The sequence below is a fragment of the Tyto alba genome, unplaced genomic scaffold (assembly GCF_018691265.1).
Source record: "Tyto alba isolate M040663 unplaced genomic scaffold, T.alba_DEE_v4.0 Super-Scaffold_23, whole genome shotgun sequence".
NCBI classification, from domain to species: Eukaryota; Metazoa; Chordata; class Aves; order Strigiformes; family Tytonidae; genus Tyto; species Tyto alba.
Genome location: NW_024881297.1, coordinates 8,104,777 through 8,123,549, shown reverse-complemented (window position 1 = coordinate 8,123,549; position 18,773 = coordinate 8,104,777). Strand labels below are relative to the sequence as shown.

At 39.4% G+C, this 18,773-nt stretch overlaps 1 protein-coding gene across 4 annotated transcripts in view; it reads right to left on the bottom strand.

Moving 5' to 3' along the window:
• Positions 1 to 18,462, bottom strand: part of LRBA (LPS responsive beige-like anchor protein) — a 415,639-nt gene extending 397,177 nt beyond the window's left edge. For all 4 annotated transcript variants that reach the window (XM_042796732.1, XM_042796735.1, XM_042796733.1 and 1 more), the window contains exon 1: positions 18,217 to 18,462. In XM_042796732.1, coding sequence (XP_042652666.1) covers positions 18,217 to 18,462 — 246 coding nt within the window. The remainder of the gene's footprint in view (positions 1 to 18,216) is intronic.
• Positions 18,463 to 18,773: the final 311 nt, after the last annotated feature.

Here is an 18,773-nt window from a genome sequence, read left to right as displayed (position 1 = left end):
GTCTACCAAAGGACTTGAGTGTTTACAAATTTTCTGCAGCAAGAACTGCTGCTATGATACAGGTCACAACCATATCAAGTTAAAATCCTAGACAACAGTTTCATATGCCATTGTCTAAAGTTGTAGAACGATACCACCCTTGCTAGAGCTTTAATATCTATAACCTCATTTCAGGTTTTAGGTCATTGATGATTCAGCTAAATAATACTTACTTGAATAGCTTAAATCACAGTTGTAACAATTTACAAACAGCTAAAAAGATACCTATACAGTAAATTACATGCCATAAAAACTAAGTTTACCCCCTCCCTCCCCCTTTTTTTTAATATAGGGAAACTACAGAATTACCACAACAACATTACACTGGTAAATTGGCTTTTCAGGAATATTGTTATTTGTGCAGGCAGTGATCAATATAGACACCCAGATTGTCTTAGAACACTAAGTTTAGCTCATTTGGTAGTTTCTCAATTTCTAGTTTTCTCATTTGACAGTGGCCTTTCCGTTTTAAGACTTTAGCTCTACATTCTAGTTTTCTCACTTGACTTTTTCACTTATTACTTTCTTGGTTTTAAGCAGGTTTCTACTTTTTGCCATATACTCTGCCCCAGGAATTGGAAAACAAACATCTAAATGGCAACCTATGTGTACCAATTACCTTTCAGTGGATGTTTCATGACTTCAGCTAACAGCTGTAGAATCCTAAAGTATATCCTGAAATATATTGACAGATTATGCTGGAATATATTTATAGATTATCTCAACATCATAAGATCAGTAAATCATCCTACTTGCTTAAAACACAAGGAGACTGGAAGACAAGGAAAACCAGCCCTTCATAAGAAGGACAGCTTGTTACTCTTTCAGAATGAGAACCCAGCTTCAGCCTTCTAGCAGCAATCCTGCTCTTACAAAAGGTTTCACAGTTGCAACAGAAGGCATTCCTTGTAGACAAGGTACAAAAAAAGATGGATGTTGATGCAATTTTATTATTTCATTCTAGTTTGTAAAGGTTGTGTGGCTGTTTATTGGAAGAGTCATGTTCTGAGTTACAACAAATACAGTCAGAGCCTTAATTCAACATTAGCCACCTAATTCAGAAAGGTACCAACAGAAATAATTTATTGTTCTCTTTCAAAAAGCCATCAGGACTGGTACTACTCTGCTTGTGACTTCTAATTAGGATAATTTATGCTACAATATCTTTTGGTGAAACACAGGAAAATCAATTTACTAGGACAAGCACAGTGAAAAACTAAAAAGACAATTTTCTCAAAAATCAACTTAGTCTTTATAATACAAATGCACACAGAATGCATGACTGACAACACTTTCAGCTGTCTCCTGAAAGAAGAGGTTGTCTCCTAGGAAGGTTGACCAGTTCCTTCTCTCAAGTTTCAAAAACTAAAATGGAAGACGAGGATCACCTCACTCACTAAACATTTCAAATTACAAAGATATTTCCATGTTTCTGAACATACAGTGAGGGTGAAGAGTCCTGGTCCCTAAAAAGGACATTCTCACTGTCTAAGCAAAGTTTGTCTTTTTCAGTACTATTTGGAATGACAAAGAATACTCTGCTGAGGGTAGCAGAAGGCACAAAGGGGCTACTATTAGCTCATGGAAGCAGTAAAGCTATCAAAATTTTTAAATATATGACAGGACTTTGAAATTAAACTTAAGTCAGGGTTTGAACCCTTTAAAAGCCACTGGAGTTACAGAAACAAGCACTCCAGCAGATACCAGGACAAAGATAATACCCCAGGTTTCACTGGGATCAGACTATATCACAGTAGGCCCTGCCTCCCTCTTTCTTTTCAAGAGTTGAGGCAACTGCAGAAAGAATAAAGATAAACTTTAATAGAGTTACACACTATCCCATGAATATGGCTGTAAGATGCACAAATTGGATATGATTTCCCTTCTTCCTTTTAAAGGGAAAAGGAGTTCAGGCTTCACACAAACACACAATGCAAGAAGCATAATGAGGCGGCTTTAGAGCTGGATACTAAACAGTCTTAACTCTTCTCAATTTCTGAGTAGGAAGCATAGTATATATAACCTGCTGGGCTGAGAAGTGGTAAGCCCAATATGACTGTCCTCCTTTCCTAGCTCCCAACACCATTTCCTAGGCGCCTGACTCCACTCAGCAGAACATACGCTTTTGCTGCTGCTTTGAAAGCAGCAACAGTCTGTGTGTTAGGAGTTTATCTGAACAAAGGCTGAATGCACACATGTCTCTGGGGCACAGTATCATACAGTAGCTGCAAAAAATATGTAGAGCTTCAGAGAAAATCATTGAAGACTGCTTAAAATGGACGACATCAGGTAATCTTAATGTACAAATCACTGACCCTTGAGAGCAACTTTTCAATTATTTTAACGTCATTTCTAGTTTTCATTTGTAAATCCTGAAATTCCACCTTGAGGTACCAACCTGATTCTTCCTCATTTTCAGAGCTTAATGCTGAAGATTTCTAATTTAACCTACATGATGCATTCCAGTAGAACTAATGATGCCATTGACTTGCCACTGGACACAGGGAAAAGAAATGGACATAAACTTTACAAGCTTTTCTGCTAAATAGTTTGTTTATGACTCTGTAAAAGCTTTTGAAGCTCAAGCTTTTTATTGCCAACAATGAATCTACATAGTGGCTTGTAAGAACAAGTGATACAAAAATATGAAGACAGAACTTCTCATTGACTTATGTTGCCATTAGAACAAAGGACTGACTGAAATATCTCTTGATGGAGCAGCACAAAAAACATAGCCCTGAAGGAAGGTATCTTCCAACAGCAGTGACTGTGGCACACAGTTACCTTGAGGCACTTTAGTTTGCATCACCTATCCAAAATTACTAGCTTCAGTTCCGCCAATTCTCTGCAGTCCTATACATGAATGCTTCCAAAGCAGGTAGCTCCCTTACAGCAGAAGTAGCTTTTTCTAGTCCTTTGCTACTCTATGTACCCTCACAATCTTGTAGAAAATCTGGACCTTCATTCCTTCTCCTAGGAAACTTAAAATTAAACATGCCCTATCAGTCACGACCACCTACTTGGAGCCAGTAAGACCTGATTCAGTCTGCAGAAACTTTGTTGCCCCCAATAGATGAAGAGGAACATGCCCAACCTCTTAGGCACTCTGCTACGTTTATAGAATTAGCAAATAAAAATAACACTTTCTTCTCCTTGCTTTTATACCACCCATCTTTGATATGGAAATCATTCAAACAAGAGGCATGAATATACCTCAAAAAGGGGTATGCTACTTCATCATTACTAATGTAGCGGCTGACTAAATACCTTACTGCTTCACAGCACCAGAACATGGAACCACGCCATACAGAGATCATGACTACAGCATTACACATAGCAAAGCACTGCCTGAAGACAAAAGAAAAAAGTGCTTCAGTAACTAATATTTATTTAATATAGGTGCCATGCATATATTTCATTATTGTGTTTTCTTTAACATGACAGTTAATTTAATCAGAGATAAGTCAGCTTGCATGCTGGTAATGGACAACAGCTCCTCGTGGCCAAACTATTAGCATTTTTAAACAAAGGCATCTTAGCCTTCAAAATTTTGGGTTAAGTTTGAGGTTCAGGAACCTTTTAATATAGGAATTTGCACATACAATTACTGCAATTGAGAAATCCTTTAATCTGCTTCGATGCTATTGTTGTAGTGATCAATACCTGTTGTAAGAATCCCTATGTGCTTTCAAGCATTTTTTCCAATGCACATGTTAAGGTCACAGGCAAACCAAGGTACCCTTGATAAACAAAACTCCTAGACAGAGTTGAGAAACAGAATTCTGACTATATCTCTAGCCTTATATATGCAAACACAGTTTTTAAGAGTCAGCTTTAATATTTCCTATAGATCTACTGAAACTGAGTACCCAGCTGGAAGAAGGATATAAATAAGCATTTAAAGCTGTTCACCTCCTTCCCCATATAACCTACCTTTAACAGGAAATTGAAGCATCAAGTTCAATTCTAAGAGTGCTAGAGAAGTCAAAAGCACTGCCTACCCACAGAAGGCATACAGTAAGTATATTCCAAAACTGAAGAGCTATTGCACAAAATAGGTGTCACGCATGCCACAAAATGGTCATTAAGCCTGTGTCTGACTAGTTCTGTTGTCAGTAATATGTGACATTACTACACTGAAATGCATGGATATATCCTGTTTAGGGTGATACTGGGCTTCAGCTACCAGAGTAAGAACTTTAATAGGAATGAGCCATGAAATTCTCATTAAACTCAACATGTCAGTTAGCAACAGCTACAGGACTAATATACAATGTCACACTACAGAGCAAATGAAAACACAGATATTAAGCAATACATGACAGAGACAGTACGAGTCAAAATTCACTGAAATAATTATCCCTCCCCCTGCCTCCAAATGTAAGCTTAGCTTAAACGTCTGGCACTCTTGTGTACTTCAAAGTTATTTCTCCCACAGAAATTAACAAAGAATCACAGAACGATTTGGGTTGGAAGGGACCTTAAATAACATTTAGCTCCACCCCCGCTGCCACAGGCAGGGCCCCCTTCCCCCAGCCCAGGGTGCTCCCAGCCCCGTCCAACCTGGCCTTGAACCCTTCCAGGGAGGGGGCACCCACAGCTGCTCTGGGCACCCTGGGCCAGCGCCTCACCCCCCGCACAGGGAAGAATTGCTTCCTCATATCTCATCTAAATCTGCCCTCTGTCAGTTTAAAACCATTACCCCTCATCCTATCCCCACACCCCCTGGTAAAGAGTCCCTCCCCACCTTTCCTGTCCCCCCTTTAAGCACTGGGAGGCCGCTCTAAGGTCTCCCCGGAGCCTTCTCTTCTCCAGGCTGAACCCCCCCAACTCTCTCAGCCCGGCCTCCCAGGGGAGCTGCTCCAGCCCCCCCGAGCATCTTCGTGGCTCCTCTGGACCCACTCAAGCAGCTCCATGTCCTTCTGATGTTGGGGGCCCCAGAGCTGGACCCAGCACTGCAGGGGGGTCTCCCCAGAGCGGGGCAGAGGGGGAGAATCCCCTCCCTTGACCTGCTGCCACCCTGCTCTTGATGCAGCCCAGGACACGGTTGTCATTCTGGGCTGCGAGCGCCCAGTGCTGGCTCACAGGCACTTTTCCATCCACTGCTGCCCCCAAGTCCCTCTCTGCAGGGCTGCTCTCCATCCACTCCTCGCCCAGCCTGGGTTTGTGCTTGGGATTGCCCTGACCCACGGGCAGGACCTTGCCCTTGGCCTTGGTGAACTCCATGAGGTTTGCACGGTCCCACCTCTCCAGCCTGTCCAGGTCCCTTTGGATGCCATCCCTGCCCTCCAGCGTGTCCCCGCACCACACAGCTCAGTGTCACCAGTGAACTTGCTGAGGGTGCATCAATCCCACTGTCTGTGTCACCATCAAAGATGTTAAATAGCGCTGGTCCCAACGCCGACCCCTGAGGAACACCACTCATCACTGCTCTCCACTCGGGCATCGAGCCGTTGACCACAACTCCGAGTGTGACCATCCAGCCAATCCCTTATCCACCAAGTAGTCCATCTGTCAAATCCACGTGTCTCCAATTTAGAGACAAGGATGTCGTGCAGGACAGTGTCAAATGCTCTGCACAAGTCCAGGTAAATGACATCAGTCACTCTTCCCTTATCGACCAGCACTGTAATCCCATCATGGAAGGCCTCCAAATTTGTCAGGCACGATCTGCCCTTAATGAAGCCATGTCAGCTCTCACCAATCACCTCTGTTTTCCATGTGCCCCAGCATAGTTTCCAGGAGGATCTGCTCCATGATCTGTCCAGGCACAGAGAAACTGAATGGCTTGTAGGTTTCCTTTTTTCCCTTTTTAAAAATGGGAGTTATATTTCCTCTTTTCCAGTCACTGGTAACTTCACCCGTCTGCCATGACTTTTCTAATATGATGGTTAGCAATGTGATCATGATATTTAGACAGACAGGATTTGATTTCAAACGTTTGAATTTGAAACAAATAGTTTATAATCAAATTATAAACATGCTTACAGTGATTAAACTGAACTGTTGATTTGTGATATTATTTTAAGACAATTTCTTTGGGCAGAGTCAGGTTGCTGCTCTAAAATTTCACCTCTATTCATGTGACTGTAATTGAAAGAGATCCCAACAACTCTTTGCATAGCTAATTAAAAATCCCTATAGACACAAGGCATCAAGATTAAGTTCTCTCTCAAGTGAAACTTCAGTTTACTTCCCTCCCAGCCCCAACTTCCACTTTGCATCCAGTTTTCCAGGCTTTGCAGTTTGCCACACAAAATCTAGCCAAGTGAAAGCCTGAACTGGCAAGCTTGTTACAATCATCTCTGTTACACTGTCTGGCAATATGAAAATTATTTCCCCCCCAACTTTTTGGGGGGTTGTTTTTTGGTTTGTTTTTTTTTTTTTTGGAGGGAGGGAGGTGGGCAGACAATACACTACACTAACTTGTATCTGGAAGTGTTACATGACATTTTTTCAGCTTGCTCCTTGCTTCTCTCAAGACAGGACACAGAAGTACTAAGAACACTCCTAAAACAAGATCCAGTTTGAAATAGAGATATCACTTCTCTGCAAAATCACAGCACCATCCAGAAGCAAGAAAACCCAAGCTTCTGACATCTAAATTCTATCTCTTTGAAATATGTCTAACCAACTCTAGTGATCTTTCAGTTACCAGACAAACTCTTCCACTTGGACAGAATTCACCTTCCATGAAGAAAGTCAGGTCTCTGTATACCAGAAAGAAAACTTTAGTAAAGCCCTAACATGAGCAAAAAAATCCACTGTCTTCCAGCTCCAAACCTTTCCAGTCATATATGAGTGACTGAAGAACCTTATTCAAGCACCTTAGCCACAAGGGCTGAGACTTGTTTCTTTTTGTGCCTTCTCTCCATACCCATGAATCTGGCATTCTTCGCTGTGAGCCTAGTCTTCGCAGAAGAGGTCTTAGAAACGTCCCCTTACAAGTCACTTGCAACAGCATTGCTATGCACTCCTGACAAATGGCAATTTAAATCTCTTCCTCCTCAGGGTAAAAATCAGGGTGGCTTTCAATTCCTGCATAGGTGAGACCTTACTAAACCAGTAAAATACCCAAAGAGCAATATACATTTCACTTTAAAAGCAGTATACAGGAAGGGCACAAGCCATTAGTGCCAGGTCTCAGATGAGACATGGAATAAACATCCCCCCAAAGGCAATACCCCTGCCGATCTGCTGATCCATAGCAACTGCAGCGCACAGTGGCATTCACCATGTCCCAGTCCATTACAGAACCCAGTGAGTGCTCAGGACTCACTTCTGCAGCCCAGGATGAAGGCAGCAAGTGCCAGGTCATGGAAGACAGGGGCTGGAGCCCAGGAAGGGCAAAGCAGGGTATCTTGGTGTGAGCTTAAACAGTAGATTATCTAGCATGGCACAAAACTGGGACCTTATGTTTGAGGAAGAAATGGGCAAGAAAATAAAGCAATCTTTTCCCCACAAGCATTTACTGTTTTACATAAAGATGGAAAGCTGCTGGTACAGTTTCTGTGCCTGAGAACCCTTTTCTCAGGACTTTATAGTTGAGTTGGGCACCACTAGTGCTACCTTGTTTAACTCAAGGAAATCTGAAGTGTTAAGAGCACCATAGCTGCAGAAGGTAACCCTTGCCTGTAGATTACAAAGCAGGCAGAGAAACTTTTGCAATATCAATTGAAATATCTATTTCCAGCATCTCACTGTTCTCCCATTCTGTAACATCAGCAATACATTAAACATACATAGCTCCCCATCTCACATTAGCTATTTCGAAACGCATTCTAAAAATGCAGTCACAGTTATTCAATTTCATATTCCATATCAGATATCTAAAAAGTCAGGCATTACGGAACCTAATTATACACTGGAACCAAACCCTACAGTACAACTAAGCTCCTATTAGAGAAAAAAAGAAAAAAAAAAAAAAAAAAAGCAGCTTGTAAGTTCTTTTCAGTCAAGTTCACAACCAAAACTACAGATAAATCACATGTTTATTTTCAACAAAAACATTAGCAGGAGGCAAATGCTGACTGGACTGATAGTTTCCATTTGTTTATTTTACAGTCATGCACCATTACCAACATTACTCATTTGGTTCCTATTCTCCCCACACACACACTCCAGTTGCATTGTTTTAAGGCTTATCTTCTACTTCTACATCATTGCCCCTCTTTTTTTTTTTTTTTAAAACATGTCTATGATTCCACATAGAGTGTCTTTTGGGGGGTTTTTTTGTTTGTTTTTTTCTTTCTTCAGCACTACTTGTTTCCAAGGTCCACCCGAATCAATAATCCCGCAAAAATCAATTGTCCTTATGATACCTGTGAACTAAGATTATTAGAAAATAGACATCTGAGGAATAGAATTATTAAGATCAATTTACGCTGTTTTACCCATTTAACCATTGTGCTGTAGAACAAATACTGATCTTTTGATGAATAGTTAGAATAACTGTAGGATAAGGAACTCATAATCTTACTTGAGATGGTTCGGCCTTGTAGTAGCAGGTGCAAAGAAACATAAAGATAAGGAAGTTGCAAACTAGCAACAAAACCAGACCAGGCCAGCCTTGAAGGACAAGATATACATGACCACAGGACTGAGTTTGTGCAAAAGTAAGGGTCAGCTGGAAGACACAGTGAAGAAGACTACAAGCCTTCTTCTAAAGACCCTTGACGACCACCTGAAGACTCGAACAGACATGCACAAGAGACATTAGCATATGCTAATGAGTTCCCAGAAAAGTTATGAATATGATAAAAATATTATTAAAATATAACCAATATGTATGATTAAGGTAGTATAAATGCTTGTTGACTTTGTTTTCAGACACACACGTTAGGAAGAGCCATCCCCTATGTGTCCAGCGCTGTAGTAAAGAATGCCTGCTTTCTAAAACTCCAAAATTGAGTCGTAGAGAGTGACTTGATTACCACTTTCCAGTAACACTTAAGAATGCAGTTTTAATCTCAAGAAGTGCAAACAGACTAAGTTAAAGAGTTCTCTAATAATGGACTACTAAAACTTAGAAGTTGCAGGATCTGCAAAACCTTTATTCAGCAATTCAATGGCAACAGGGTTTACCTTATTCTGTTAAACAGCTCCCCACCCATGCTCATCTCAATCATATTTGGGAAAGCAACCAGTGCAATTCCCACCCAAACATGCAGTTTGATAAAGGAACCAATTTATGAGAGATTTATCCAGCAAACATTCAGCACCCTGAACTCCATAATCATATACTTTCCAGTCCACTGCAAGATACTACTGGTTCTCTTTCTGCCTTTTATAAGAGAAATTGTTCTCCCGCTGCACTGACCATTTTACCTGCTACTTACTGGTGCCTCTAGCCTTTCAGCATCCCCAAAAGAGAGAATAAATAAACTACACATCACCCTATGCACTGTTACAGTTACTGTTTTATAGGGCTAGTCCAGTATAAAACTAGAGATTTGGAGTATCTAAGTGGAGCAAATAGAATAGGCTTCATTTCATCAATTTATTTCTGTAACTTCTGTCCACACAACAGAGAAAAACTGCTTATGGCAAAGGGGAGATGCGGGGGGAGGTGTGACACAAGCACACATAACACACTTCCATAGAACAGATGATTCCTAAGTGATTAGTCTTGTTTTGATTTTCAGTTGCAAAGGAAAGCTAATCCAGTAGCTCTTAAGTGTTGTTTTCATCTGTTGCATCAACAAAATAGAATGGGGTTTTGCCTAAAAAACTCACTTCCAGCTTTTCTGTCACACCAAAAGTAATCTGAATTTACTCTGTGGTGCATATGAAATTTTTTGCTAGATGTATGTAGCATACAAAAATGTCAACAGAACTTCTCATATGCAGACTGCAGGAGAGACTTGCAGCTCAAACTCACAGAGCACTTTACAGGACGTAACATCCTATTCCCACTGGCTATTCTCATTTTAATATCATCTCAAGGCAGTTATTAATAAGAAAATTATGCCTGGGACATAGCTGCTCCCAGCTCCCTAGTTATTACTAGAGGAATCCAGTGCAAATGGAAGGTGCTAGGTTTTCTTTTCCGCAAATTAGTTTCTATTTAGAAACTACTTATGCCTATTTGTGAAGCTTGGGAATCTAAAGCACTGTAGCAACACAAGCTCTTCACAAATTACAGCACGCTTCCGGTATCGGCACAAAGACTACAGTGTCTCAGGAAAAGGTATAACTACAACTCATGCAGCATCATTACTTAGCGAATTTGATTACAGCAGTTGTGCAAGGATGCATCTCGATTGCTATCTGCTCTAAATATGGAACACTGCATACTGGAAACTACAGTCTCCACTGGCCACACGTGGTATTCAAAAAAGCAGGTGGCAACAGTATCCTGTTTTATGTAAATCAATTAGAGCCCTCAGATTCCTGGCAAATGGCCAGAGCTCCCAGACAAAGTCTGAGGGTTTCCCAGAGGGAAAAAAATGACCAGACTAGTCTTTGGGCAGGCAATAATATGCTCTAGCATGATACCAGGTCTAAGAGAAAAATCCAGAATTAGTTAAAGCAGAAATGTAACCTAAATTAGGGCATTAGTAACTAGGTCAAGTTAATACCAAAAACCATCATGCAAAATGTTATGAAGAGGCGAGCAAGGCCTCTAGGGGCTGGGGAAGACACTTGAGTGCAGAAAGTTATCCAACTGTAATTGGTGATTATGAACAAAAACTTTCTTGCAGATTGACCCATTTAAAATAAATAGAAGGTCTTTAAAAAGATATGCATAAATTTAATGCATGCAAGACTGAATTTGACAGAAAAGATTCTTAAAGGGTTTTCTACACAGAAACACCAAAGGTAGCAAGTAGCTATTTCACATCCAATGACTAAATTGTAGAGTTTATTTAATTTATGCAACATATTAAAGCTTCCTCCTTAAGGTTCATAAAGAACTCTGTGACCACATAAAGACAGAAGCTATACATGCTTTAAGTTACCACCTTATCTAGTTAAAAAAAAAAAAATTCAGAACACCAAGACAAGTGGGATACAGTTCAGAATGACTGCAGATTCCCTAGTAGGTAGTAAAACAAATATACATAGAAATCACAAAGAAAGCTATTTTTTTCTACTTTTCATGAGACTTTGAAATCTTAATACCAAGCAAAAAAAAAAATACCACATGATTTTCAGAAGACTGGGATTTCTCAGCAAGCTTCAGCATCTGCACATACAATTGACTAGCCAGAGTACTGAACGCCATACCAAAAAAACACTGCCTGAGAAAAGAATTAAGCAAATACCTCAGCTCTGATTTTCTTCAGCCTCCAGTATTCATGCAAAACAGCCACTTCGAAAGACTTCTCTTTACTCACACTCCTCTTGAATCTAAACACTTTGGTGCATCCCTCCAGTTATCTCTTTCAATGGACATGAATAATTATCTATTTTTATCTCACTCTGCAATGTTCAGCCTTTGTGGCAACCTTGACATGCCATCCACCTATTTCTCTGATGCTTTGACTAATTTCATTCTATTCTCTAATCTGCAAATGCCTTTCCTGATCCAGTCCATATGGCTACTACATTACTGTGCTATCTGCACTACTGGATCAGGCCAATGGTCCATCTAGCACAGTATTGTCTGACAGAGGTGATACAAAATACAACTTAGAGAGAGCAAAGCAACCACAATAGATACCCGACTCTCTCCTTTGTTACAGGACACCAACTAGACAAATCTGTCATTGAACTGATATGTTCCCCTCTAAAGGGGAATTCTAAAGTGTCCTACGAACACATTTTAAACAGGCATACTTGTAGAATGGACTGCTAATTAAAAATTGTCTCTCAAATATTACATTATTAAGACTTGAGTAAAGGCCTGCTTCAGCCTTACTTTTTTAGCTTTATTTTAGGTTTGTATAGAGCCTACTAATGGCAGTATAGGATGCCAACATTTCTGGAAAACACAAGCCATGTGTCTGTGAAAGCCCGTGAATGACATGTGAAACTTAGATTGGTCATTAGAATCTATAAAAAATGGCCAGTTAGAGGAAGAGTGAGAAAACGTGAACATTTGTCTGTGTGGCCTTAAGTTTCTGTCCTCATTATTTTGTCATCCTACAGCGTGTCTTAAGTTGCAGTCATGGAGTTCAGTTGATACCACAACCAAAGTACAAATCACAACCTCTTCGGAGTCTAGATCACCAGCATGTCTAATTCAAGACTGCCATTACCACCTCACTCACTACCTTTCTGAAATGACCAGAAAATTTCCCTGAATTCCCACACTTACTATGCAGGGTGATATTTCCACTAACTACAAAGTAATGTCCAAGTTGTATCAATACCTGAAAAAAACCCAAAACACAACACTTCAGTAGTAAGTGTATCCATAACTCAGAATACATTGTAACAAGATGAAGGTCTGGAATTCTTTCACGTAAAGGACGAGTCACTCCCAGTACTCAACAATTTTGAACTAGGTATCTCTCAGACCCATTTAGTCATCTAAACTTACTAAAATAATCTTTTACTGTTACCAGATCCCAAATTAGATGTCTTCAAACCCATGAAGATGACTTGGAATTATGGGGTCTAAATTCAATCATCAAAACAGGCACAAGCCCTCCACTGTGAACTAAGTTTGCATCTGATATATTTTATAAAAAGGACACTGAAACAGATTTAGAAGCATTACAGACCTTTTGCTGAATTCCACTCATTCACCAAGAGTAAAACCATGCACGACCATCAAGACAGATGACTGTCCCATTTACTATGATTTTTTAATAAAAATATACAAGCTGGATGCAGCTAAAGCCACAGACTTACCTTATCATCTATACTGTAAACAGACAGAAGTGACTGAACTAGGGTATCTGTAGCCAGAGGTGTACTTACTGGGAACCTACTATAGAAGACTGCATATATTAAGAAATGCACAATATTGGGTGATGCTCTAGAAACTATTTGGTTACTCCCACTTGTCATCAGCATTGATAAGTTCATATAGAAAATAAATCCTAGTGTTCTCTAAAAACATACAGTAATTAAAATGATGCACTGTTACAAAGACATTTATGATGCATTTTTACTACTGCAATACATTTAATTCTAATAGCATTAGGTTTGGGAGTTTTCTCCAAAAAGGTACATGCAAAAAAAGTCCATGACCAGAGATGAAAAAAGGAGAATTTCTATTTCATTAAATCCATTGCACTACTGTTTCAGAAGCTTTCATACCAAATTAGAAACCTGTTGTATCAGCAGGTGATGACATTAGCTTTCAATATGAATAATGGTAAAGAGTTTATAGTGCAGAAACCATAGCAATGGACATGACAAAAAGAGCAGAGGGCACATGAGAAGAAGATAAACAAGTGCCAGTCCAGACATTTATCTCAGATTTGTTCTGTAAAACAAGCAAAGTGGGGTTGGGGAAGAAGGTTACTTTAAAAAGAAGAAACAAGGAAAGTAAACGGTAAGAATTTTTTAAAATTACATTGATTTTTGATTATGGTTTTAGTAAAGTCTGGCAGAAGTGAGAGAGATGACAAATTAAGTTTTTAAAAATAATTTTAGCAGTTGCTCCTCGGATTCCATTATTTTATCTCCAAAGGTGATAAAAAACCTAAGATTTCTTTCTCTTTTGCACTTTATCACTAGTCTCACCTCTTGGTGAGGACCTTACAATCCATCACCAGAATCAGAAGGAACAGCACATTCTCCTGACCAAAGAAACAGACAGAATATCAAAAAAAAAAAAGTCTTTGCAACACAGAGAGAAGGAGGAAAAAAAGAAACCAAACCAAGTAACTAAATCTGTATTACAGTCAATAAACAATTAGAAGTGTCAAAGCTTTTTAAACATAATTGGCTTAAAGCAAGGCATGACATTTCTTTAGAGAGGAGCAGAAGTCTAGAATATCTGTTGTCTCTATGCACTAGTCGACTTGAGACCAGAGTAAATTCTACCATGAAGTTCCCCCAAACTGAATTATACCAAAATCATGGAGAAAGACAATAGTTGTACAATCATCTGCTTGAAGTATAGCAGAATTTTGCCAGAACAGCCATTTCCCACTGCAAGCCTAATGATGCAGCATAGTTAACGCCAGCACATACAGCATTCATTATGTACAAAACACTTGTCAGTGAGAGCCCTTTACGTAATGAAAGGCAAGGATATCCAGTGACCTAAGTTTTAACAAAGAACAAGAAACTTGCAATAACTTAGAAGCAAGACAATATTGACATATGATACAAGATAAACCCATTTAGAACAGAGTAGACCAGAAGCTCCACCCAAAATTTTAATCTAGAAAAGATTTTGCAGTATCTCTCATATATCCAATGCAGGTTGCATAGCCTTCAGAACAGAATTCTTTCTCTACACCTGAAACTTCAGATCCTAAAAATCTTCTTTGACACTAGTAGCACAGCACCGTAACTAATTCTATATATATATGCTTATGTTTTGACAACTGCTGAATTATTTCTACTATTCTATCTGAAATTTTCTTCATTAGCAGGAGGTCAACTTTTTTCCTTTATTATGAAAAACACATAGCTATTTTAAACTAGTAACAGATCCCACTGTAAATAATTTATTTTTCCACTCCATCATCTTTTCCCACCAGATTTTTGCTTTTCATAAACTGGGACAGGTGCGGGGAAGAAGCAGATATGAGGCAACGAACAAGAATTCACCTGATTTGTATACAAAGGAAATTCAAGGAGTTATCGCTGCCCAAAGTCAATTAAAAATATAATTCACAATGCATGGGCAAAATATACCCATAGTTTAGCTTACTGTCTGTCAGAAAAGTAACAGAACAGATTAATACTTGAACAAGAATGCTTTCAAAGTTTTTCCACAGAATAATAAGCTTCCTCAAAGTCAGTATTTTCCTTCTCAATTTTAAGAAATGCTGAAATACACAAAGCCATATCTAACATGGCCTGGAAAACTAGGTTCTCGGAGAATACTGATCGAAACAAATCTAATCAATTTGAATATTTCTAAAAGTAGAATTTCTAAAGACAATAAAATGAGATGACTAGGTTTTTGATGCATGTTATGTTGCTGAACAGATAAAATATTAAAGATGATTCTCAGCTCCAGGATCCAGCTCTGCTGAACTGAACAAGTTATTTGCTCAAGTAATCAGGACTACAGACACTTAAATTTCTTTAATAAGCAGCAGGTGAATTACTGTGCACTTTAGATTTTTGACCTTCTGAGTCTTTCCCATATAAAGCATTACCAAATCTTAAACCCTTAAAGATGAAGAACATCAAGACAGCACTTTGGGCATCTCTTGACTCTCCACCACAAAACAAAGAAATTTGCCATAACCTCCATATGCTACAGCAAGCTCGAAGAGCATCATTAAAAGCAACACGTTTGCTCAAGAGATAAAAATTAGGTCAGCTAACCTCCTTGTTTCAAAAATAAACTCTTCACATTTGAGGATGGTTATGCTGTGAAAAATAAGTATGTAAAAACACATTTCAACACACATTTGCCCAGCCCTCCTTCCACTCTGGTCTAAAGATGTCGCACCTTAGAGACCAAAAAAATCCCCCAAGTGCCGTACATCTCCTCCTTTCAAAGTACAAGAAGCGAATGAGCTGATTTCTGCTAACACCACTGAGGTAGTACAGTTATGAGTCACCAAACTGAATGAAACCCAACGGGAGGGGATATGTTGGGCTTAACCCCATTAGGAACAACAGATCACAGCATGATTTTCATACCTCAAACTGAACCTGCACACACAGGAGTAAACTCGCTTCAAAAGCTATGGGAAAACAAACTACCAGAAAAGCCATAGGTTAGAATCACTTTTTCATACAGAAGTTAAATCTTTTTTCTGCATTCATGTGCAGCAAAGTAAGTCCACTGCTGCTAAGCAATACTTCCCATGACTTAAACTATGATAAGTGTGATTTCGACAAAACAAAGTGGTCACAGCTAACGACTGAAGGAAGGAAGAACTCAGCAACGGATGGATGAGTATTGCTTTGTAGGGAGACCTCATATCCCAGAAAGATATATTAAAAAGTCAGCTTAAAATTTTCTAAAAGAAAAAAAAAAAAAAATCCAGAAAATAGTTGCTTTCTTTAACAAAAACTATGAGTTTTTTGGTGAGTTTGATTTTTTAAGCATTCCAGTTTTAATAAAACCACAGAACATCAAGACATTTTCTCCTTCCAGATTAGTCACCAGTAGTTGATACGTTTTCCCAGGACTCAGAGAAACCAAGCAACCTATTTTTTTTTTATATTAACCAAAACCTTAGATTTTCTTCTCACATAATCCAGGTAAAGTGTCACTATTACCAAATTATTGGCTGTTTCATGATAGCTATCACCTGTCTACTTCTGCTCTGATAAAATAACGCGATGCAGGTGCATGAACTTTAGCCTCCCACATTGTAGGCAGGTGTGCTGGAACAGTTGAAGCATCATCTTGGAGAAGTCAGGGATATTGTTTCACTTGCAGAAAAAGTGAAAACACAGTTTCAAAAGTTTCCAGGGCCAGAAACTCTCCCCTGCTTCTATTTGGAAAATGAAGACCCAGCAGAACACAGTCCACAGGTCAAATTCTCCAGACCTCTTCAGTCTAAAATAGAGGATTCTCTGAATCAAGCTGGATTTTTCATTCCTCTCATCCGAAATGGAGAAGAGGAACCTCAGGATCAAGAAGCTTTTACATTTTTGATTATTCTGCTGAACCTCCTTCCACTGTTGCCATAAACTTCACCTTCAGTACACCACTCAAAAGACCACACTAGAAGCAAAGTAAAATTTAACACACTCATGAACAATTTCCCCTCACACAAGCATCCTAGATCACAAACTATTTACCAGAATTTCCTTTTGAACCTCATGTCCATATATCTGAGCACTGGATTTTGTCAAGGACAATTGTCAAGCAGACTCTAAGTAACTTAAAACACTTTCTCCTACTTGAAGCATCCATAAAACCTCTGCACTTCATTTTTGCCAGTACTGCAATTCCTCTGTATTGAGACTTTTATCCAAACAATTAAGAGAGTTACATTCTGTTAATACAAAAATATTCAAAAAATAAATATTTATAACCCCGGAAGATAACATCAAAAAACATTAAACAGACACAGCACACAAGTATTTAGTGACCACTAAAACTGGCACATAGCAAGGAATACTACTAAAAAAAAATAACTGAAATGCAAATAGCATTTAAAAAACAGTACGCCTTTTGCAGCAACTCTCCTTGTTTCTGAGCTTTATACTACCACATACTCTCACTTCCTGGTTTGTCAGAAACCACACTGCTTTAAAGTCAAAGGTGCTCACTAAACGGAAGGAGGAACAATGAGCATTTTTAGAGATGCTTTGAGACCTCTGATAGTGGCAGAGTATCTTTGTAAACTTAGGAAACAGTTTTTCTCCTAATGTTTGGTCTCCTTCAGCAAGCAAACATAAGCAACTAGCCTAATTATTTCAAATGTAGCCCAAGAAGTTCAGCAGTATATATTATTTTACAGCTTCAACAGGAAAAGTTGTACCCTCAATTTTTAGTGAGATCTGTTATTAAGTATTAAATATATCCATACTGTATTTAAAAAATTGCAGCAACTACCTAATTCATTGATAAAAAAAAAAAGGACCCTGAAGCCACTTTCTGCTCTTCCCAATAAGCAGAGAATGTAAAGCATTTGAATGAACTGCTCCCTGACACCCCCACTCTCTGTAGACATAACATGAAAGTTCTGACTACTTCCAAAGCAAATGGGAAGCAAAAAGGGACATAAACATCTTCAAGGGAAAAGTTGTTTTGGCTTAAAACAACGTGTGTGTTTTGATGACAATTTGAGTTACTAAATCAACATTTAACTTTCTTGTTGAGTACACCTGTTGAATGTTTAAACATAACGATACACTTATCAGTTCTAAATACAGCAACAATTTATCTGAGGCAAGCTAAGGAGGATGCAGTTTAGAGTTGTTTCAAGTTTAAATGTCTATGTAGAGGCTCATATGCTTTATTTTCAGCTTTTGTGATCTATGAGTAAAAATAGCCTAGCTGAAGTGTAGTATGGTGGAAGTGTAAACATATAAAAAAATATATTGACAGAAAAACATCAAAAAAGCGTGGGGTTCTTCTGTACACATATGCTGTTCCTTTCTCTCACGCTAAAAAGGCAATCAACTTACCAGATTAAACACAGTTTCAACTATGTCCCTGTTGGACACTTCACCAACTTCCACCAGTCCTGTCAGCACTGCAAATTTCATCTTGATGCCTCGGATGGGGACTCCTGGATTCAAAGGCTGCAGAACGCTTCCCCCTTCAGCAACATTTCCTTCTTTTCCCGCTCCTCCTCCTCCTCCTCCTCCTCCATTACCTCCTCCTCCATCATCACCTGTTGGCTGAACAACTTGTTTGTCTTCACTCGCCATGGCTAGTTCACTTCAGGTTACGGCTTGGAAGGCGGGCGGCCGCTCCGGGAGGAAGAAGGGACCCGGGCTGCGGGGAAGGTAACCGGCGGCCCACTCCTCCCCTTCAGCTCCGGCTCCGGAGGAAACCCGTGTCCGGCGGGGGACGAGGACGCGCCCTCGGCGTCCCAGCTCTCTCCTCAGCAGGAGGCGTCTGTCAGCAGCTCTAAGGCAGGTATTTACAGCCCTGAAGGACAACCCGAGAGATTTATATTTATTTTTTTTTTTAATTTTTTTTTTCAATCCGCGGGGAGCGCGGCGCTCCCCGTGTCCCC